Source organism: Phasianus colchicus, chromosome 9 (genome assembly GCF_987193195.1).
Source record: "Phasianus colchicus chromosome 9, bPhaCol1.hap1.1, whole genome shotgun sequence".
Taxonomy (NCBI): domain Eukaryota; kingdom Metazoa; phylum Chordata; class Aves; order Galliformes; family Phasianidae; genus Phasianus; species Phasianus colchicus.
The window spans coordinates 26,977,984-27,001,044 of NC_143444.1; the positions used below are offsets into that span (position 1 = coordinate 26,977,984).

A 23,061-nucleotide genomic window follows, 5' to 3' on the forward strand; every position below is an offset into this window, starting at 1 on the left:
AAGGTCCGGACAAGATTTAATCAGGAAATATCTATAACAGTGATCTAAAGACTCAAATTCAACAGAGTAGACATATCTGTTATCACTATGAAAAACTGATGATTACAGCGCCACAAACATAGCAAAGAAGTCAAAAACAGAACCCAGCAGTTCTAGCTCTGAGTCCTCAATCTGACCAGCAAAGGCACGTATTTTTCAATGAAGTTACTGTATCAAGTGCATGGTTTTGGCTTTCTCCAACTTTTTCAAGCATTTCTTTAATACCCTCATATGGTTTAGAAATAGTTAAGGTCACATTCATTTGCAAGTGAACAAGCCCTTAGTGTATTCAAGAAATAATCCAAGCTGTAAGCTGTAACTAGACAGAAATAAAAACTGGTAAAATACATTAGTCAGATCTTTTATTTTTTCCCTTTTTTAAGGAGAAGGAAAAACACTTCCATCACTTACATTTTCCCTTCCTCAAAAAAACGTAATCAAACACTACTCCTCTAACTGAGAAATAAAAATGATTGTATTAGAGCAAAAATGACTTCAGAGATCTCTAACAGAACCATTCTGCCTCTGGTATAAGGACACTGGTTCCACTAGAACAGAATAACTTACCTAAGATCCCATTTCAATCTCTTATTTCCCTATTTTTGCATCAGCTATTCCTCTAAAGCTTAATCAGCTTCCATTCTGGATCTAACTTATTTTGGAACTTTAATGAGCACTCTCTATCTCTCTTTCACCACTTCCATTTCCATATCCACAATTTTGCCTTGGTCAAATCTCTTTCTTTATGCTTTTCTGGACTTCCCAAGCCTGCTTATCATTACCAGATTCATGCCTCTCTCATCAAGAAACTACATCCAAATGAAACGAGTACGAACAGAACCAACTTGCAGGCACACCTAAGCTCTCAATGATTAAGCAATAGCTACTGAGCAGTGACAGCAGCTAATCAGTCCATCTGTTAAAGGAAGAATAACCTCACAGAAGGAAATAAACTGTTGCTTTATTGTTTTCCCATCTCTGCCTCCGAATTTGTTACTTAATATTCTAGCCTTACTTCTCTGCTTTTACAGCTATGAGAAGAAATTCAATACAGCGACTGAGTTTACGATTAAATCTCCAAACGAGTGATTAGGAAACTACCCTAAGTGTGAGTCATAAGGTCTGCTACAAAGATTACAGCGTGACAGCACGGTGGCTTCCTTGCAAGGCCTAACTCCATCCATATTGCCCGTCACGTTACTTTAAGAAGGCACTAAAGGAGGAAGCACAAAACAACCGATAGGCAACTCGAAGTAGTTCCGAGCCTCCCGCAGGACAGCAGCCAAGTCTGAGCGGGCCGCCCTACCCGCGGCGCCCCGGCCCTTCGCCTCCCTCACCTGCTTCGCCACCGCGGCTCCCTGGCCCTTGGCCTGAGAGCTTTTCTTGTGCCTCCTGCCCAGCATGCCGCCGGCGGACCTCAGCGCCGCGTCTGTAAGGGCCGAGCGCAAACGAGGAGCGCGGCGTCAGCGCGCCCGGCCGCCTCGAGGCAGCGCCAGCGGGCCGGAGCAGGCCGCGACCCCGAGCAACGGCCGCCGGTCCCCCGCCCCGCCCCGCGGGAGCCCCGCCCGTCCCGTTCTAGCTCAGCCCGGCCGCGAGGCGGGCGAGGCGGCGGCCCTGCCCCGCTCCCCTCGGCGCAGGGAGGAGCCGGCGGAGGCGATAGGCTGAGCGCCGCTTAATAAGTGACCGCCGCCTTCCGGCCCGGCGCCCGGCCCACCTCCTCCTCGCTCCGCCGCCCCCCAGCACGCGGCCCGCCCGGCCCGGGGAGGCCTGGGCCGCAGCTCCGGGACGGCGGTGCGCCTGCGCGGGGGGCGGGGCCGGGAGCAGCGCCGGGAGCGGGGGGGGCAGCGCCGGGCCTGACCTGTACCGCTGCGCGTGGGCTGGGCGCGTTCACTTCCAACAACCAAGGTGTAGGACGGGCAGAGGGATGTGCTAGCTGCAGCTTAAGCCACGGGCACGTTTTATTCGCACAACACGAACACGGTTCTCAAACGGCCCCATCTGCAAACCTTGGGTACGGGGCTGGGAGCAATTTCATTTCAAAGGCAGGTTTTAGGCAGATGGCTGAGGTTATTTCCTTAAAGCAATTCTCAAATGTACCCAAAGTTGATTAAAAGTAACAACAGCCACACACATAGCTCCGTAGTAGCAAAGAATCCTTCATGCAACCAATTCAGCAGATGTAAAGTTCACTTTCAAGGCACAAAGGTTTACACATTCCTCAAACACATCTTTTTTACTCAACAAAAAAAGGAAAACTGCAATGCCACAACAAAAGCAGCTCCACAGGGATAAGCTGAGCAGCACTGATGCCAGTAATCAATTCCAGCTCACACACCTCAGCTGGAAGGGGACTGCTTACCAACAGTGCTTTTGAAACAGATCGTTTCATTTCAAGTATTTAAAATGCTCCAAAGCAAGTTCTTTATTGTACAAAGTGCTTTGATAGACCACGCAAAAATATTTAAAAATACAATCTACTATTTTATCAGTACTTAAAAAAAAATAAAATAGACCATCTTTAAAATATTTATACATATATAAAAATAAAATCTCTATTGCCTTAGTCATCCTTGAGTGCATACATGACATCATCCTGGCTGATGTTGAGGCGCACACGCATGTGAAGGTATTTATTGCTGGACTCCAGCAGCAGCAGCCTGCAGGCACCAAGCCTGGCACAAATGGCCAAGATGTCTGACACTGTTGGGCTCTGCATGCCCTCCATTCTGCACAGTGATATGTGTTGATGATAGACCTGTTAAAGAAGGAAAAAGATGTAAAAAAAGTAGCTCAAGTTGACCTCCTGCTGCAATCCATAGGCCAAGGTGAAAAAAGGGAAGTTTCCTTCTCTCCTCATCTCTGAATCACAGAATCACCATATTGGAAAAGACCTTCAAGATCATCCAGTCCAACCATCCACCTACAATCAATAGTACTCACTAAACCATATCCCTCAACACAACATCCAGCCATTCCATGAACACCTCCAGGGTCGGTGACTCCACCACCTCCCTAGGCAGCCCATTCCAGTGCCTGAGCACTCTTTCAGAAAAGTATTTCCATTTCTTCTCAGAAGGAAGAACTACTTCCAGCCTATTCAGATGAAATGCACACATCTTGCTGTTGTAGCACCAAACACTTGGAGCTTCTGTCATAATCCGCTATCCTTTATTTTTATATAGCCCCAAAGCAAAGTCATCAGCAACCTAGTCTGTCCACAATTTCAGTCGATCATTTGTTACCACACCTTCCTTGGACTGTGTGGAATGAAGATGATCCAGCAGTCCAAGAGCTGATGTACAGCTCATCACCCATCTGTCCACTCAGAAGTGACATGCAGGGCAAGTGACCAGTAAGCAGTGTTGCTGACTGCAAACATCAACAAACAGCATAGAAAGGCACAGTACACCTTTAGGCACAGGAGAACACAACTATCACAAATCATGCAGACTAAGATGACATTGGTTGGGATTTTCTGATTTTCTATTTTAGGAAAAGCAAAAGAAACGCTTTTGTTCTTAGAGGAAAAACTAGGGGAAAAAGTATGAGATCAGCCAAACAAGATATTCTTTGATGTTCAAGAAGAGATTGCCCACTGTACCTATGCAGTCAACTGACAGATAGTCAGGAAACTGTAACAGAAAATTCTTACCTGTAGAACCAGATTTAGTTAGCATGTCATTTTATATAAAAATATATAGTTTTAAATATTTTTAAGTATTTGCATTTAGCTTCCAAGCACAAAATGGACTCTCTACGTGGCTCTGCTGGTGTATTTTATGAGTCCACTAAAAAATCCTGAAGCTACTATTGGTGATATCTGTCTCTAATATGAAAGAGGATGATACAGAAATTGGAATTAGCTTTCAGTTTTTATCTTTGAACTGTGTTACCCAGTATTTCCAGGTTGTTTTATTTCTTGTCATTAAACATGTTGGGTGAAGGCACGTTATTATCAGATGCAGAGAAAAAAATACCTTGTGTGAGCCAAACCAGTTGGAATGTTAATATAAGTGCAGGTGTTTCCAAGTGGTATCATCAATTATGCTTCACACCTGGGCTAGACAGCCATGTCCCAGTCTACCATTGGGACCCAATTTATTATCATATTGTTTTCCACCAGGTTCTAGGAATACAAATCCCAAAAGTTTAAACATTTATAGTTTTGCCTAAGAGTTTTTTTTTTGTTTTTTTTTTTTTTACAGTGCATTTAAATGAAAGTACCACAAAACTTACATACCTGTTGAATTGTTGCCTCCTCAACTCCCGCCCTACGAAACTCTGCTAAAATTGCTTTAAAAAATATTTGTTCATGCAATGAGGCATTCCTGAATATCAAAACAAAATGGGCAAGAATTAGTCTCCAAATTTCTTCCAAAGGACTCACAAGTTCTGAAATCTGGGAGGAAAATCACCTGCTAGCAACACTTAAATGCAGAGTATTTTCCTACCTACAGTGGAAATTTGCAAGACATCTTGTCAAACAGCCCATATTACAACCTGCAACCCTGACAGTACAGAGCACTGCATCCCATTCCTTTCACTATCTATCTGAACAAGACATTTGATGCAGAATATAAAGCTTAATGGATCAGTTAAAGTGCCACACAGTTTCCTAATTGTACAGATCCTTGTTTCTTACAAGCATTCATGTGAGGAATGACATGAGATCAAAAATTAACATGGTAAATATCTATGAATTGCAAAATCGTGTAATGCCATAATACTGTGAGTGTACTGTGCTGGCAGAACAAGTCTGTACCTCCTTTAATAATTCTCAACCCAAGCTGAAAATGGCAGAATCCATATCAAACTCCATACATGCTTTGCAATGTGTTACAGTCAGTAATTAACAATTAACAAATTAACATTTTTCAGACAAAATACAGTAAACAGGGACAACCAGAACATCTCAATATCCCTGAAGGGAAAGCTAGTATGGAAACAACTTTAAACAAGAAATTTCTGCACCTTGTTTTCCCATCTTTCATTTCTATTTTGTATCTCTCTTCTGGCTGTGCTGTGAGATTGTTTTTTAAAATCATATTTCAACAAAACATAATGCATCACATGCACTCTAAAAGGAATGTAAGGATAGACTGAAGGTTTTTGAAAAATAGCACAGTGAAAGTGACACAAAAGCAAATAAATGCCCAAAAAATGTTTTTACCTGATTGCCTTTATATATGGTGATGAGAACATTTCATCTATGGCTTGTGTTATGTGGGTCATCCTGACTATCTCCTGAGTACTCTTTTGGCTAGAAAACTCACAAATCTCAGCGGCCCTCCTGCAGATATCAAGGCAACGCCTTGCATCACCAGACAGCGCTGCTACCTGAAAGTAAATGTGACAGGTTTGTAGAAATATTTCTTTGCTAAACACTTATCAGCTTGTAGAATCAATAGGCCAGAAAACAAACAACAGGTGGACTATGTTATGCAAATTCAGAGTTGAAATACTGGTCAAAATTTTGATCTTATTGATCAAAAGCAACTCCCTTACACCCACCTTCATCTAGCAATCACTAATTTGACACTGAACTTTTCTTTAAAACCACAGACGGTTAAAAAAAACCTAGGAAATTCAGCATGAACAGTTTAATTCAAAACTTCTCAGAAACATTTTGAGTACCTTACCACAGTCCATATTCACACAGGAAAAAAAGCAAAAATTCTCTTTCTCATACACCAAGTAATATTATTTTAGGAGTACACAACTACTTGAGATAATGAATTTACACTTGCAAGTGTCTGAAGAACTTCAGGTTTACAAAATTTCTAGAACTAAATACCTCTTAGAACCCCACTTGCAGCTTGCAGTTTTAATGACGTTTTCATTAGGCCATGCATACATCTTAATTTGAGAAGCTACGAATCCCTAAGGCATTATTTGTTTTTTTGTTTTTTTTTTTTTTATACTACAGAGCATACAGACTGGAAATAGATTACATTGAGACCTTAAACATCTGGAGAAAGAGAAAGTGATATTTCCACTGCTACTGGCATACTAGACTTCCCCCTTGCTCTCCCCCCCAGAGATCCACCCAATGATTCATTACGCCAAACACTGTAGAAAGCTGATACTATCATTAAGCTACCTTCTCAAAACAGGTGGAAAAAAAAACAGGGACACTGCTTTAGCATGTTTCCTGCAAAAATGCCATGTATACTTCAAAGAAAGTGCATGATCCACTGCTAGTGCCTCATTTTGTCCCCAGTGCAGAATGTGTACCCACAGAACTAAGATTGTTACAGAATTCTCCCATGTCCCCCGTAATTTTTACCCAGCTCAACACAGAGGATAATATTTGTACTATATTTACCTTTCTGGAAACTAGCTGAATTGCATCCTCTTCAAATGCCTCCACGCTGTTTAGTCTAGATGAAATAATTTGCTGTAGCTGTTTGTAGGTGTAGGGCTGAAAGGACATTCTGGTGAGACCCTGTAGCAAACAATAAAATACAGTGAGAAGTGCTTGCAGTACTTAAACTATTCGAGCATAACCTGCATAGTTAGCAGTTATAACTTCTCTGGTTGGATCAATCTGTTTCATCTGTTTCACATTCTTCCCCTCCAAGCTTTGATAAGCTTTAATCTTTTTTTTTTCTGCTTTGCATTTGTGAAAAAAAAAAAGCATGCACATCCAGAAATGAAACAGATTGAGTGCAGATCACTACCCCAGAAGGGTAGAGCTAGTGGTGCCTGCTATTAGAATCCAAGTTCTCTTACAAAACTTGTAATCAAAAGATTTCTATTGAGTGGCTCTAGTTTATTTACAACTGTTTAATTTTTAACTACAGTAACAACAGAACCTACCAAAACTATCCATCTCTAGATATCTCTGTGCATGTATACAGTCATACTGCTGACTTGACATTAGGCCTGCAAGTCAGCAACCAGCAAAGAACTACAAATCCACCTCTGGCTCAAGCTAACAACAACTGATTTCAGATGAAAAGACCAACCTATGATCTATATATGACATACTGCCTTTCATATCCTACAGGAGTCAAAGCTTTACATCCTTTATGAATTCCTCTCAATTCCTCTCCCTTAACTACATGGGTTCTCAGAGCTTCAGCTAATCTGCAGGTTCAGCGGGTAGGAGAAAGCAATTCACAGTTACTGTGCAACTATTTTTGAGTCACAGAAGGAAGAAGGCAGAGCACTGTTTTTGCAAATCACTTCTTATGGAAGCATTGAAACAATGACCTAGGACAATGTATTATACACATGTATAGAGTACATCCAATTTCCTGACCAAAGGTATTCAACAAATAAAATCCACCATCTGATTAGAGCAAACAGAGACAAATAATTATGTGCCAGAAATGAAAGGGGAAATAGCAAGGGAAAACAGAAGGAAACTTCTCTGAACTGAGTAAGCAGCTTCACCATGATGCACAGAATTCAATTATACAAAACTTAATATGTTTAAAAAGACATCTGCATTCTTTTTCTTAATTCATTTTTATAAGATCAGAGTGTTCTTATGTAGCATAACATCTGACTAGTGAGCTGGCTCCTATACTTATTTTGCTAAGATTTATATGATCATCTGCCCTATGGAGACAAGAGGGAATTATAATTGCTTATAATTATTTAGCTTCTGATGTAACCCAGCCCCCACCGTACCTTTCCCTCCCAGATTACTTTTGATTGCATGCAGCACTCGGTTTTTTTTTTTGGTTTAAGCTTAGCAAGCTAATTGTTAGAGGACATACCAGCCTGCTAGATACTCTGTTCATCATTATTCTCTCTGGCAAGTCCATGGTGTTAGCAATGGCCAGGATGATTAACTTGGAGTGTTTTTGAGTTGGCCAGTCAAATAAGTTGTACATCACATTCTGCTTTCGGGTCCATAGAAGATCAAGCTAAAGAAAAAGATAAGAACCTGACTGAAAAAGAATGTCTTGTAACAATACAACTTACAATGAGGTTTGAGAGTTAGTTCTGCCACAAAACACTTCTTACATAATACTGAACAAGGTGTCTCTGCTGCATTTCCTTTGCTAATCTATTAATAGTTCTGCATTTTTTGAATTAGAGTTCTCTAATCTCTCTCTGAAAAGTATTCATCACAAACTTAAGCTGCAATTTCAAACACTAATGTGATATATTACAAGCAACAAAATTAAACTGCCTAACCATGCAAAGATCTGAATTATCTTATAGCAAAAAAAAAATCATTACTGAACACAGTATATCCAAAGTTTCAAAACTAGATTTTTCACTGTGAATTTTCTCTCCACAAAAAGATGCAGCTTCCAGATAAAATTCCATGTATCAGTATCAATACATACTCTACAGTTCATTTCTATACTATTTAGGAGCTGACATCATTAATTATGCTGTACAACATAAAGCCAACATGAAAACGAAGACAAAGAATTTTGGCAACAGGAGACTCATCTATTTACATTCAGTTTCCTAAGGAGACTAAGAGGAACTATTTGAGTGCCCTCATTCCAAAGTCTTCTCCTTTAGATCATATATGACATACTCTAAACACAAACTGTTTTTCCAGTCTCTAAAAACTTTTTTTAAATTATACTTTAGGAAAGATTTAGGATAGAGAATGAAGGATTCCTTGTCTCACCTCATCCACTACCAGCACTGTTGTCTTCCTCTTTGGTCCAGGTGTGCAGAACAGTTTTGCCAACAGCACTGCAGCATGAGTTGCTGTCACTTTCTGACCTGTTAGTAACTGGACAAAAATTAAATTATACTGCAGGTTAATCACACCAAGACTCTAGTAATAGGTAGTTAAAACTTACACAGGGTTAAACTTTCAGAATTATTGATTGTTAGTAGTCTTGAACCCCATAAAACATTGAGGATCTGAATTTCCTCTTCTTTTAAAGGAGAGCAGCTGAAGAGGCATTTCTCACCTCTAGAATCTGCACATAAGCTTGGTGAGGATCAGTAAGCTTCATGCCATTTATCTCTATGAACTGGAATGATGGTAGGTCATCATCTTCTGTAGCTCGCTGAAGACAGCGAATCACTTCATGAACAGTTGCAGTTTTACCTGTTCCAGGCACTCCGGAAATATACATGCACCTACAAAATAAAATACCTTTTTAGTAGTCTCAGCAAAAGAGTAACACTCTTAGTATCAAGAAATTGGAGTTCCTGGGCTCTGACACTGCCTTGAATACCCTTCACTCTCTGTCACTTCAGGTAACTCCCCACATTCAGTTACTTTATTGCAAATTAGGACATGTCACACATGAAAATATAAGGTTTATGTTTTTTTAATTATTAAAGTAACTAACAATTTAAAACACTTTAGAAATTCTAATTTTGCTTTGTTAAAAAAATATTTTGTCAGACATCTAAAATTGACTAGGCATTTCTGTCTTAAATTTGAATTTGTACAATAAAGGAATTCACAGTATTTACATGCACAACAGCTCTCAAGGAAAAAAAAAGCATGCTGGAAAATTCAATTAGGATCTTTACTTCAGTCAAACTAGGATAGCCTTTTAAATAAAAGCAGCCTTGATTGACTGACATTGCACCATAGGTATACGTGATCTCAGTTACACAGCCTCACCAATGAACTCACCCTCCTGTACCATCAATAAGTTTGCTTTCCACAAAGTTATAGATATCCTGGAATTCTTCCTCACGACAGGGCAAAGACTCTGGGACAGCAGAAACATGCAGCCTTTTGATTAAAACAAACAAAGGAGTCAAACAAACTGGAGGCCAAAGAGTTGCATTTTCACAGATCTACCTGACAGGCCTTAAGGGGCAAAACAAATAGCAAGCCCCTCCCACCTCTTCCCTTCACAGCTCTGTGTAGTTTTTTAAATCTGTCTTAGATACTTTAGGTTTGAACACCAGTGTAAAGTATCCAAATGAAACAGTCTAGTCTCTCTAGAGGTTTTAAGCTTTAAGACAGCTGAACAATCATCATCAAATAGTATTAAATGAGGTATAGTAGGGATAAGAAGAGGTGATAGCTTGTAGGATGGTACTCACTGTACTATTATAATCTACAAGAGAGGATCTTTGCTTTTTTTTTTTTTTTGAGTGTTAGAATAAAGACAGATACCTAACTCTGAAGAATTTAGCACTAAGTAGTTACAATAACTTGCAATTGTAGAAGTAGTACTATAGCCACCTGTAATTACAGTATTCATTGTCAATTCATTAGTGTTCCTCTGGAATCAAAATATTATCAATTTTCACTCAATTTATTCAATCTGGTAAAGGTGACATTATCCTATTTTAGTATTTCCTGCTTTCAGTAAACGTTACCTTAATCTGGCTTCTTCCAGTACACTGGTTGGTTTCTGTGCTGCATGGCTGCGCCTGGGAATTTCAGGAGTTGCATTGCGGGGTGTCCTGGGTGTTCCTAGTAAGGGCTGAGAAGAAAAAATTAGGATCTCAAACAGATCTGCTACATACAGGAATTTCTACCAGAAACAAATCAGTCATATAAGCCTCCAAAACATTAATTACACATAACTTCCTGGAGATATCAAAGTACAAGAAGAAAGGAGGCATGGTCCTTAAAGGAAGGAACTGCCAAATTAAGTCTCATGATCTTTTCTTCCTTGAACAGACAAAGAAACCAGCAGGCAAAATAGTGACAGACAACTTTACCTATTGATTTGCTGAAATATTTTAAAGTTCTTTACGTTCTGTAACTCTGTGTTCCAAAGTGGTCTGGTTCTCAAGAAACAGCAAACAACTAGGAACTATTGATCTGCATTTCATTGTCTAAACAAAAAAGCCACACAGTATCTTATATATTCTTCCTCATTGTGCTTACAAGCTCTAGTTGTGCTAGGACTTCTGTGTTACACTTTACATTAAAATTAGCCTCTTCCAAGGATCCCCATCCCAAGCCCAGTGGCTGTGACACTATGAGAAACTGCTGGCCATACTGTCTTTAGCATGGCCAGGATTCCTTTTGTGCTGGTAGCCATCAGCACAGTGCTGAACTTACAGCTTTCTGCAATATTTGAAGATTGCATTGACCATTGACCTAAGATTATTCAGAAACAGCAGAACTAAAGTGTCTCAGTGTGCAGTGCACAATAAAAGAAAAAATGCTGGCCATAAATGGATGCTTAGAGTACAGTAAGAACAAGGCAAGAACAGCCTTAAGTATTTTCACTTCAGAGGAGTTAAGTTAACTTGCTGTGTCCTCTTTCTTTAGTAACTCTCAATAGATCATTCTTGGGTATTTAAGTCAGTCGTTCACTGAACCCACATAATATTTGTACAGTAAAAATATTGCTTGCCCAAGAACTGCACAAGTCTAACTACTCATTAAATAATCGACTAATTGCTTTCAGTTTAATCATAATTCCTACCAGGTTTATTTGAGAGCCTGTAGATTATACTGGGAGAGAAAAACAGTTTCTGCTCCACTCTTCTACCACTTGTGGGAGGAGATAGGGTAGGTGTGTGAAGTCACATTGCCTCATTTTAAGAGTCACAATTCATGTACTTCTTTCAATAGTTTCCCATGCAGAAACAAATCTATTATTTCATTACCTCTTGCCTTCCTCCAAACCAGCATGGAGCTTATTTTTTGTCTTGAGAATAGTGGTTGAGAAATGCAGCACCATTCAGGTGTTTCAAACCATTTCCTCAAATCATCTCAAAAAAAAAAACCAAACTAATTATCCCCTAGGGACTCTTCTGTTGTTAAGCTGCCCAGTGATTCACACAAGACTTTCACTTATGTATCACTAGTAGATGTCCTGAATCCACAGCTTAAGAACTACTGATTCAGGACGTGCTAATGCTCTTCCTCCCTTCCTAATTCTTTCCCCTGTTCTTCCTCAAAGTAAGCAAAGACATTACAGCCACACAACAAACAAACAAACCCAGCACAGTCAGCATTCACTAGCTCCAGCCTAATCCAACATTTCCTCTGTTTAGGCTAGAGAGTTTTCTGATCAACACTGTTGTAACATTGAGGATAAGCAAGTACTGCATTTTCATAACTTAGTCATACTGAAGATTATGCAAATGTTTCATCTAAAGCATGGGGTCTCAGATACTTAACTTGGGCATACAGGCATTGATCATTTAAAAAAAAAAAAAGGTTTAGAAACAATAAAAACTTTTTAGAGTGTCAGGAGCAATAAGAAACCTTACTGTTTTCCTTGGGGTCTTGGCAGGAGTGTGAACTGAAGGCTTCCTTGAAGATTTTGGGGTGCTGAACATTCTGCTTGATTTAGTTTTCTTCTCTGGGGTACAGCCCACATCACTATCTTCTTCCTCACTACTTGAGGAGTAAGAACCATCTGAGCTAGACAGGAAATCCTCTTCCTCCTTTGATTCTAGCATATTTAATAAGCTAATAAGAAAGAAGCGACAGAAGTCTTTTAAAAAAATACATATGACTGCTCATTACAGAGTGTCATTTGATACATTTTCAATTTTTCCTGTAAGGTGCCTATAATCAGCAAGTCAACTTATTCTCCACTTCAGCTGTTAATTTTCCATAGCTATTTAACAGACAGAGTATTAAAGGAAGTCAGCTTAATTTTTCTTAATATAAGACAGTTTTTACTCACTTTGCAATATTTGCACCTTATTATTAAGCTATACAAACTCTTGAGGCTTCAAGTTGTCAAAAAAAACTTCAACAAGATGGCATGAAAGCAAAAGTTCACCTGATTTGTTCTGCAATGCGAGTGCTTGTCTCCTGTGAACACGTTCTGCGAGAACGAGGGGTCACAGCAGGGCTCTGACTACCCAGCTCCTTATGTCCAGTTAAGCTGTAAAGAACACAGAGCTACTTTTATTTGAACCACACTTGTAAAGATGGAGAGGAAGCCCTTTAAACTTCAGACTCAATTGTTAAGCCTGTAAACTCAATGCAAATACAAAAGTAGTTATGAAAATACTATTACTTACACTATAGCATCATCTTCCATATTAAGATTCTTGACTTTTTCATTAGAGTCTTCAACCCTCCTATAAGGGGACAATCTTAGTGTATCACTAAACATCTCCTGGTGCTCTGCTGTACCAAACACTGACTTCAGCTTATCATTGGCACAAGTTATTTTTGGTGGTGAGCTTAGAACTTCAGTGAATTTCACTTTTCTTTTAATAGCTGTTGGTTTTAAGAGTTGAGAATCGTAGACATCATCTGAAAGTTCCAAAACATCCTGTTCCAGGAGCTTGCCTTTCGAAGATCTTGTGGGACCTAGGAATTAAAAGCAAAATAAGCTTTTGTCAGGCTTTAACATGGATGGTTTGAGTTAGAAGTTTCAGAGAAGTCAGTAGTTTCAGAAGACATGGTATGACTCAGAGTTGTAATTTAAATGAAACGTGATGGCATTACGCTTTGTGGACAGAAAACTGAATTAATGGAAAGCATGCATTCCCTCTATGAATATGACAACATAGTAGAAAAGTGAAAAAAATCAGGCTGTAACTATCACTTCTAAGTTTACTCAGCTTTCAGTTTGAATATATGGTCCAAATGTGTTCATTCAGTCAATCCAATGTAAACCTACTTGCATACCATTACCCAGAAAAATAAGGAAAAAAAAGGCAGACATTCTGAGGTCAAGATGGAGTCACAATACTACATTCAAAACAGCCAAATGGACAGAATACACATACTGACATATACATACTGTTCAAATCTAACTTCTTTCTTGCAGTTGGATTTTTGGTGCCATTATCCATTCTTAGTGAATGTCTCTTCTTATAAAGGGAAGACTTGGAAGCAGAATGTTTTGATTCTATTTCCATCTCAACATTTTTTGTTTTTGGGGCACTCCAAGCAACCTTCTTGGTCTCTTTCTTCACAGAGGAAATGATATCCGAAGGAACAAAAGAGCTGGAAGAGTTTGGGATGCCATCCCCTTTCTTGTTAGCTTCATTCAGCATAGAGAACGTGTGTGGGGACAAAACCTTAAAGCATTTCCCATCCCAAGACTGTTTTACGCAGAAAATTTTCTCCTTTTTTAATCTAGTAGGCAGTTCATCCTTTAGACGTAGTGGTATTACCTGAAAAAGGAGAAAAAATACCAACACATGCATACTGCTAATTTAGCATTCAACTGTTTTCTATTCACATATCTTACGGTTGGAACTCATGGAACTTCATTACAGGTGGCAATGTATCCAGTCTACAAAACAGTTAGCACAATGTTACCCTTCTACAGGCCCTCTTGAACCATGACAGGCCTCCATCACATTATTTCCTTCCACGCAATCCTCTAAATGGGCTGGCTGCCCATAACCAAAGTCACTTGGGGATGGAAGAAAGGAAGAGTATCGAGTTTTCAGCCATCCTGCACAACTTCATTAGCAATCAAATACACATTGCATGTTCAGTTCAGAAGGAAGTAAAGTAGCTGCACTGTTCTGTTTTTCAAATTGATTCAGTTTTTTTCCTTCTGCGTGTAGATGGGCTGCAGTACGTACCAGCACACTTTCAATGATAGTCTCCACAGCTATGTCAGTGTCATAGCCAGAAACTAGATCAAAAAACACTTCCTGGGAAGAAATTCTTCTTTTAAGCAGTTTCTGCTTATTCTTAGGTATCTCTGTAATATGAGTGAACCACTGCACAACTGCATGCTTCTGCTGAGCGCCTACAAATGAAAAGAAAATGAACACTAAGAATTCTCTCAGATCACAAATAGTTCTTAGCAGATCTTGGTGACTTCAACTAACATACTGCACAAGACACTTTGCATATATGTACTGAAAGACAGTGTTCTTCCTTAACTTTTTATTTAGAAAAAAATTATAAATTTAGAAAAAGAGGATGAAAAATTTTCCAGATGAAGGAGGGAGATAAAGTAACTCAAGCAAACAAAGCTAAGGCCAAAACTAGAAACTGACAAATGATGCAGAAGTTCTAGCTCTCATAGCTCTGACAAGTATGTATACAGACAGTTTTGTACCAACTGCAATGTAATTACATTAGAAGAGTGACGTTAAACTATATCAAAGCTCAGCACTCCATTTCATCCCTACTGCAGTACCACATTAAGGGCACCGCAGCTGAAGCAGTGCCACTGGTTACTTGATAGAATTGCACACTTCTGGTGAACCACGAGGATACCACAGCCACATTGTTCAGTGCTCACTAGACAGACGTGGGAGTCAGGGAAAACTTTGGGCACTGCAGCACTCGCTGGGACTGACTTGGATTAATTTAGAGAAAAATTAAACATCCTGGTGCTTCTTTAGCTACACCTGATCCTGGGGAATTTCACTGAGAATTTAAATTTGCATCCTTTAAAAAATAACTACTACTCAAGTAGTCTGTATAGTTCAGTCAAACAACTAAAGCCTGATCTAAAGAGAGCTGTTTCTAAAGAGCCTTTTATTTTGATATGTCACATAACAAGTACTTAAGTACTTTACTCTGGGAGTCAGTCATGTGTGCACACAAGTAAATTTACAAATGTATGTAGCTATGTAAATGTTAAGAAAATGCCAGTCTGTTTTCTTAGAACTCATGCAAGCAGGCTCTTTGTCCAGGAGTTCCAGAAAACTCCCATATCTGTTCCCTTCTCACACGCTGGGAAATTCAAAACAAAAATGCACAGAAATGAGCCACCAAGGATATAAATTCTGCACAGACATAGGTGAGGAAGTAGCTGATATGAGATTGTAAGTCTGAGTTGATGATTAATTGATGTTATTGACAAGTTGATATCTGAATTGAGACCGTCACAGCTTAAGGTGATACTTATGCCAAGTCTCAAATAACAGAATTCATTCAGATCAGCTAATCTTTTTCACACAAAGGATGGTGATACACTGGAACAGGTTTCCCAGGGAGGTTGTGGATGCCAAGACCAGGCTGGATGTGGCTCTGGGCAGCCTGGTCTGGTGGTTGGCAACCCTGCACATAGCAGGGGGATTGAAATGAGATGATCATTGCAGTCCTTTTCAACCCAGGCCATTCTATAACCTAACATTTCACTGTCACAAATGAAGAAGTTCCATACTGGCATCCATGCGATCTAACTGAACTCTACTAACTGAAAGAAGCGACATAAAAGAAGAACTGAGAAATTTCACAGCATTACTGCTAATTTTGGTGTTATTTTAAAGATAAACCAGAAGTGTTTGCTCACTGACTAATGAACCAGAGAATCCTGCTGTGAAATACCAGAGACGAAAGTCTGAATAAACAGCATGAGAAGGCTCCTTGTGGATAGAGTTAAAAGACATTTAGAACATAATACAGTTTTTATGCTCCATTCATATTTTAAGGTGTTCATCTTCAAATGAAAACAAAACCAAACATCTTTAACAACTTTGTCAAAGATATGGAAAACCTTTTCAAGAAAAATTCACAAATTTCAGTCCAGCATGAAAAGAATATTCAGTTATGTTACAATAAATGTGCATTACAAATATGCATCACTCTATGTATTTTTGTTTTGAATGAGAAAAATCCACAAAATACTGTCAATGCAGATCAAAAGAAACAACAGCTGTTGAAAGAAATGAGACTTAGCTAATGAATAGTTTCTCATTCAGACTCTACCATAGCCTTTGTGCCACTGTCCTGCCACGATTTATCTTTCATATCTACCTCTACCTACAAATAAGTAGTTCTACAAGGGACAGAAGTGACAAGCTCAATTATTCAGCAGTGTATCTTACACTGAAATCCTTGGTGTCTAATAACATGCAAGTCTCAGGGCTGCAGTACTCTTGTTCCAGTGGGATTCTCCAATATCTAAATGAAGCAAGAGCTCACGTTGCCTTCCTTAAGGACTATTTCTTTTAGAAGTAAACAACTAAGCAAAACATTGTGCCTTTTAAAGCCTTTCAATTGCACTTAGCTATCTAATTTAGATGAAACCAGCACCAAATATTTTGGGAGAACGTGCATACAGAAGCAGTCATCAGCGCAGTCCAGTTTCTGTAATAAGTTAGAGCAGCAATACAGTGTTAATGCTAACCACACCCCCATGATATAATTATCTTTAAAGCATTTTAAGATTCCTCACATAGGAGATGAGTTTTTATTTCTTACCATCTTCATACAAATCCAGGAGTTGTGCCACAAAAGGTTGATCTGCGTTTTCTCCTTCTATTAGAACAAAGTCACCAAGCTGTATACATCTTTCTGTTTTGCTTCTCTCTGATTTGATAAGGATTCCTCTAGAAAATGACACAGACAGGTCAGCATCCTTTATAACTCACATGACATCAAATCTGACCTTCTGGCCAACTTAAAGCCACTTACGCCCCATCCAACAAAGCCTGAAGTCAGGCTTTCCGATTAAAAACCTTCACTTGCATTTTGAATAGGCAGTTAACCTATTCACAGATATAATTAAATGCTTTTGCTCAAACATACAATTTACATTTCAAGAGCTTTATGACAACACTTTTTGTGGTACATATATAATGCCATGACACATATGACAAGAACTACTGCTATTTAGTTATATTCTCACAGACAAATTAACCTAGGTGATGTCAAAAAGGCAAAGCAAGCGTCACTGCCTACATCCCCCTGAGAAAAACAGAAATAAACGTTTTTTTACTTGTACTGCAGAGTCCTCAGCTTTCTGTCTGAGCTCATGGGCTTTCCATACCAGGAGTAAATGATTTTGCTCTGCTGACAGGTGTCCATGATTCCTGAGGAAAAGAGAAAGCACATGAACGAGCAATTGTTGTTTACAGCTTAAAAATAAGTGGGGACAACACTCAAGATCTCCAGACCGCGGGAATGGCCGTCAGTTCCCGATTCCCCCAAGCGGTGCAGGTTAAGACACAGCCCCAGTTCCCAACCTCAGCCCCCGCCCGCTGCTCGCGCTAAACCCTCGGGGTTGAACCCGCCCTGAGGGCCCCCTTTTCCCTGCACAATGCCCGCGCACGCCGAGGGCCGTTTGAGCGCATCTCCTCACTGGTTTTCGCCTATCTCCCACAGATGCGGAGAGTGAAATAGTCTCACACGCTTCATCTCCCCCCCCTCTTCCTTTTTTGGCCTCAGAGCCGCCGTCCCCATGGTGTCTTCCTACCCCCGGACAGCCCGCGTGGCCATGGCGGCGGACGGGGTCGAATCTGCAGAGACCTCGAAGCGCCCTCACAGAACTGCTGCAACCCAGCCGCCTGCCCGCCAGCCCGCCCGCTCCCTTCAGCGTCCGCGGCCCCGCTCACCACAACGCCTCAGCGATCCCCGCGCGCAGCAGCACCAACGGTAGCGCCGCGAGCTCCTGCAACCCCCGCGATAGAATTTCGCGCCAAAGCCCACCCGCAGTCCCGCCCTCTCCGCCGCGCGTGCGCACAGGGCGGAGAAGGCGGGAGAAGGTAGCTGGGCAGTGCCGCCATATTTGAATCTGGAAGGGATACCGGAAGCGATACGCTGCCCAAAAAGAACGTGGCGGGATGGGGGGGGAGGGGACAGGAAGCGGAAGTTGTTGCTGTTCCTCGCGGAAGTGGGGTGTGTTTGCCGCCGTGCTGAGGGGAGCCGGGGGCCACCGCCATGGCGAACCGGACGGTAAAGGACGCGCACAGTATCCACGGCACCAACCCGCAGTACCTCGTGGAGAAGATCATCCGCACCCGCATTTACGAGTCCAAGTATTGGAAAGAGGAATGCTTCGGCCTCACGGGTATGGCGGGCTGGGTCGGGCGGGGAGCTCCAGGGGAGGCCGGCACTGACGGCTGTCCGTCTCGCAGCTGAGCTGGTGGTGGACAAGGCCATGGAGCTGAAGTACGTGGGGGGCGTCTACGGCGGGAACATCAAGCCCACGCCTTTCTTGTGCTTGACGCTGAAGATGCTGCAGATCCAGCCCGAGAAGGACATCATCGTGGAGTTCATAAAAAATGAGGACTTCAAGTAAGCCTGTAGCACGTTTCCTTGCTTTTAGCTCTTTTGTTTGTCGAAATGTGGATGTCCCCAGCTGCTAGGGAAGCTCCAGGGCAGGACTCAGCTTCTTGTACACAAAACCTTTGTAAACGTGCTCTTCTTGCTAAAGCCTGGCCTTACTCTTGCTTTCCGAAGGCTTGTTCCTCTTATTGCTGAGCTGCTGAAAATACTCACCTTTATGGCTTATGTTCTCTGCAGTAACATAGCCTGAAGTACTGGGAATGAGGTGCATTAATGGAGCTATAATCACTATTTTCTCTTCAGTGTTTTTTTAATCTCTGGGAATGATAATGCAGCTCTGCATGTATAAACAACTTGTACTGGGATGATGCACGTGCTTGAGTATTTGAAGGAAAAAATCCACACTCTTTATTGTAGGGTACTGTTTTTCTCATAAAATCTTGGGGACGATTTTTCTTTACCTAAACTGCTATCTATGCAGAAAGCTTAGATATGTGCAATGGTTTACTTTCCAGGTATGTCCGAATGCTTGGTGCATTGTACATGAGATTGACAGGCACAGCTATTGACTGCTACAAGTATCTTGAACCACTGTACAACGACTATCGAAAAATAAAAAGTCAGAACAGAAATGGGGGTAAGCAACCTTACATAGTTATGGTTTCTCAATGCATTAATGGCCATTAATTAACAGATGTTTCTTTTAGAAAAATGTTCTTTTTTAATAATGTGTAAGTTAAAAAATGAGACACAACTATCTTTTTGAAACACCAATTTTACTAACTTATCCTTGTGATATCATTTTGTGACTCTTGTACAAATGAGAACTGCCTTACTTATTTTGCTTTCCCCAAGTGCTTGCGTTTTCTTTTGACACTGAAACTCAGTTCCATACATATCAAAGAAGCATGCTACTGGAGTGAGTTCAAGCACTGGGCATCTGCTATTCTTAGCTGTGCTGTAATTACTCCTTTCTACAAGACGTGCCTAAGGATTTCCTTCATCATTAAGAACAATTTTAAAGCTATTGTTTGTGCAGCTCCTTCAGCGAAGTCCAGAGTGTCTCATCTTATTTATATAGTGTTAACCATGTATTTAAGATGCTATTTTTTTCCCTCTAGAATTTGAACTGATGCATGTGGATGAGTTTATCGATGAACTGCTCCATGAGGAACGTGTGTGCGATATAATTCTGCCTCGATTGCAGGTTTGGAGAAGTGAATGGTCTTAACTGCATCATATTCAGTAGTTGTAGGCTACTGGCATGTTGCATGAAACTATTAAGACTCTTTGGGCGTGTCAGATGCCTCTTTGGTGCTTATCTTATATATAGCCCAAGAATAAAGTTGTAATTTCTCCTAGAAACGATATGTTCTGGAAGAAGCTGAGCAACTTGAACCTCGTGTTAGTGCTCTGGAAGAAGATATGGATGATGTAGAATCTAGTGAGGAGGAAGAAGAGGAAGATGAAAAGGTTAGTGACATGTTTTACAGAGGAATAGATAAAGCTAGTGCTGGAACTGCCACAAACTGTATGGGTTTGTGAGAAATATTTGAGAGATCTCAGCTGCTTACAGTGATCAGCTCCTCCCTTAATGGATTTTTATGTAAGCTGCCTGTGAGAACACTTTAGATCCTGAAGCAACTCTGAAGTGTTGTTTGTCAAGCTTTCCTGCCTGCTGAAAATCACAGCTCTGAATCTCTTTTGTGCTACTTAAACATGTTTTAGATATTTTATCTATTATTTTACATAGCTAAAAAAGTAAAGATGGTGAAGGTTATGATGACAATTGTAGTCAATTCTGCTGTGCTATTTAAGAATCAACAGCATGACAGCGGCCATTTTAATTTCCATTTAGCAAATTATTTGGGCATTATCACTCATACATGAATATTAAATATTTGAGGAAGAAAAGGCATGATTGGATGACATATTTCTTCTTTTTTCACTTAGATTTATCATTCAGAAATCCTTATTATAAATAAAACCTTGATGAAAGAATCTTTTTCCCCCATTGTTCCCAGCTGGAGCGAGTACCCTCTCCTGATCACCGCAGAAGAGGCTACAGGGACCTTGACAAACCTCGCAGATCTCCAGCTATACGATACAGGCGGAGCCGAAGCAGGTCTCCACGAAGGTGAGACGTGGCTCCTTTTCAGCAATATTTTTACCTGTTGTGCTGCAGAGGGCTGCAGTGAAGCATGAAGGAGATGATGACAATTTAGCCCCAGAATCTCTTACACATTCCACGTTCTTTAGCCACTCTTCCTAAAGTGAGGAGCAGTGCAGTCGCAGTTGACATCTGACTGTCCATTTCCCATGATCTTCAGTAACTGTTGAACTTGCTGGCCAGCGTTAGCTAAATATGATAATAGAATGAACATACTAAGTGGAACAAAGTGCTTGTTTTCATGTAAGCCAAAATTTTGAGAGAAAATCCAATTACTGTTCTTACTGGTAGCAAGCCAGAAAAGAATCATCACTTAACCCTTCTGCTCAATGCGTGGGCCAGACCAAAGCATGTACTGCTTCTTGTGCATCAAGCCCAGCAGCTGCTACTGCAGGCTACAGGAGAGTGTCAGGTGCAATTGCTAGAGTGTATAGGGAATGAAACTGGTGGTTCTGTTATTATTTTTAATGCTTCTTTTCTCCCCCAATTACAGGCGAAGCCGCTCTCCAAAGAGAAGAAGGTAATCTTTTATTCTATTACTTTATGTTAAAATGTATGTTTGTAGCATGGCTGTTGTAAAAGCTTCTTTCCTCTCAGTCCATCACCACGCCGGGAGAGGCATCGCAGCAAAAGCCCAAGACGACACCGGAGCAGATCCAGAGAGAGGCGCCACAGATCAAGATCTAAATCTCCAGGTATTTCTGTAGTTTTTAAATTAATCTGGCTTTTTTTTTTTTTTAACCAGACGACATCTACTGAAAGAAAAAAATCAGTGTCATAGTATCAAAAGGTAGTTTACATGTTTAATCTGGTTTATGAAGTGGTTAATTGTATGAGTGTTGAGAACTGCTCCAATACATAGAAAACTGCCCACCTACACTCTTCAGATACTTGGCAGGAGGTTAATTTGAGTGCCTAATTAGGCTTGGAATTCTCCCATTAGCTAGGACAGTTAGTCACCAGAAGCAGATTGCAAAAGCAAAACAAAAAAGACCTCCAGGGTCTATGGACGTAATTTTGGGTTGTTTTTTTTTTGTCTTATAGGGCATCATCGTAGTCACAGACACAGAAGTCATTCCAAATCACCTGAAAGGTAATATTTCACGGCACATTTCTTAAGGATGTCTGTTTGGTTGTAGGAGCTTGTGCTTGTCATTGCATCTTGGGGATTGAAGGTCTTCTTACTATGTAGTAAATGAAGTATTTGATATGGTTCCTCATTCAGTGTTTTCTAGTTATGTGGCTGTGTAAAACACCACTTATTGCTATAATTCATGTTGTTTGTTTAAAACAGTTACTAGAACTGTGACACATAACTGTTTTCTTTTTCAGATCTAAGAAAAGTCACAAGAAGAGTCGTCGAGGGAATGAGTAATGAACTAATTTCAGCACGCAGTTCAGTCTAAATACTGTCCTATTTGCTTTATGGGACAGCTGAATATGCACTGGCTGCTTTAGCAGTCATTTTTAATACTTTTCCTCTTGTACAAGTGTTGTTTTTGTGGTTTTTTTTTTTAGTTAAAAGAAAGCTGAAGTTGCTTTTACTTTCTAATCCTTATGATAAAATCTGAAGGTAGTTTATAAATTGTTTTTTTTGAGGCCTGTAAAAAACAGTGAAGAGCAATAAAATAGGGTTTTGTCTTCAAAGTCTCTTTCCTGTTTCTTTTGTAATTTTTCACTGGGACTTCTAATTAAAACTGGCTTTATTCTCAAAGCTTTGTTTTGACTAACATGCTGCATTCTATTGCTAAAATGTGAATATGCTTAAGTCAAAAACAGTGAAGAACTACAAGCCTAAACTTTGTCAATAAGCCTCCAGTACAGGAAAGGAAGCAACACCACAAAAATCTAGCATGGGTTTAAGTTAGTTTCCAATTTCATTAAGTAATCTCCAATATATAGCCAGCACTTGTTCTTTTTTAAGGGATCATCCTTAAGTCTAGTACTAGCTAGGGTCAAAAGATTCAAGTAGAGTAAAATACCCCTTTTTGCCTGAAACACATTGTTATTTAGTAAATTTAGGAACAGTAAACCACTACTTTGA

The 23,061-nt window shown here is 40.2% G+C and overlaps 4 protein-coding genes across 10 annotated transcripts in view; 1 reads left to right on the plus strand and 3 right to left on the minus strand.

Moving 5' to 3' along the window:
* The window catches only part of CC2D1B (coiled-coil and C2 domain containing 1B), a 30,740-nt gene extending 28,926 nt beyond the window's left edge, over window positions 1-1,814 (minus strand). The window contains exon 1 of the mRNA XM_031602473.2: window positions 1,377-1,814. Coding sequence (XP_031458333.2) covers window positions 1,377-1,442 — 66 coding nt within the window. The 5' untranslated portion in view covers window positions 1,443-1,814. The remainder of the gene's footprint in view (window positions 1-1,376) is intronic.
* Window positions 1,815-2,245: 431 nt separating this feature from the next.
* ORC1 (origin recognition complex subunit 1) lies at window positions 2,246-18,317 on the minus strand. Of its 2 annotated transcripts, none has more exons than XM_031602527.2 (17): window positions 18,175-18,317; window positions 17,559-17,652; window positions 17,042-17,169; window positions 14,461-14,630; window positions 13,665-14,040; window positions 12,934-13,228; window positions 12,690-12,794; window positions 12,169-12,370; window positions 10,312-10,418; window positions 9,614-9,715; window positions 8,934-9,105; window positions 8,642-8,749; window positions 7,767-7,916; window positions 6,365-6,484; window positions 5,210-5,376; window positions 4,280-4,367; window positions 2,246-2,794 (listed from the first exon to the last, which is right to left on the minus strand). In XM_031602527.2, exons 2-17 carry the CDS (start codon window positions 17,645-17,647, stop codon window positions 2,600-2,602), a joined length of 2,574 nt encoding a protein of 857 aa, XP_031458387.2. In that variant the 5' UTR covers window positions 17,648-17,652; window positions 18,175-18,317; the 3' UTR covers window positions 2,246-2,599. The 2 variants fall into 2 exon arrangements, with proteins under 2 accessions (XP_031458387.2, XP_090002803.1); XM_090146677.1 differs by lacking the exon at window positions 18,175-18,317 and adding an exon at window positions 18,036-18,146.
* Window positions 18,318-18,403: 86 nt separating this feature from the next.
* On the plus strand, window positions 18,404-22,676 carry PRPF38A (pre-mRNA processing factor 38A). The gene is made up of 10 exons (XM_031602534.2): window positions 18,404-18,629; window positions 18,697-18,856; window positions 19,363-19,484; window positions 19,969-20,054; window positions 20,210-20,320; window positions 20,872-20,984; window positions 21,511-21,537; window positions 21,615-21,712; window positions 22,062-22,110; window positions 22,350-22,676. Exons 1-10 carry the CDS (start codon window positions 18,500-18,502, stop codon window positions 22,390-22,392), a joined length of 939 nt encoding a protein of 312 aa, XP_031458394.1. The 5' UTR covers window positions 18,404-18,499; the 3' UTR covers window positions 22,393-22,676.
* The window catches only part of TUT4 (terminal uridylyl transferase 4), a 66,940-nt gene continuing 65,407 nt past the window's right edge, over window positions 21,529-23,061 (minus strand). For all 6 annotated transcript variants that reach the window (XM_090146672.1, XM_090146673.1, XM_090146675.1 and 3 more), the window contains one exon: window positions 21,529-21,769. The gene's annotated coding sequence lies outside the window, so the exon portion shown is untranslated. The remainder of the gene's footprint in view (window positions 21,770-23,061) is intronic.

Coding starts and splice junctions, on each gene's coding strand:
- PRPF38A (XM_031602534.2), top strand. CDS start 18,500: ATGGCGAACCGGACGGTAAAGGACGCGCACAGTATCCACGGCACCAAC. Junction 18,857..19,362: donor ATAAAAAATGAGGACTTCAA/GTAAGCCTGTAG, acceptor TTTACTTTCCAG/GTATGTCCGAATGCTTGGTG. Junction 20,985..21,510: donor CGAAGCAGGTCTCCACGAAG/GTGAGACGTGGC, acceptor CCCCAATTACAG/GCGAAGCCGCTCTCCAAAGA.
- ORC1 (XM_031602527.2), bottom strand. CDS start 17,647: ATGGACACCTGTCAGCAGAGCAAAATCATTTACTCCTGGTATGGAAAG. Junction 17,170..17,558: donor CTGAGGACTCTGCAGTACAA/GTAAAAAAACGT, acceptor GTCATTTTCTAG/AGGAATCCTTATCAAATCAG. Junction 10,419..12,168: donor CCAAGACCCCAAGGAAAACA/GTAAGGTTTCTT, acceptor TTTTCTTCTCAG/CCCTTACTAGGAACACCCAG.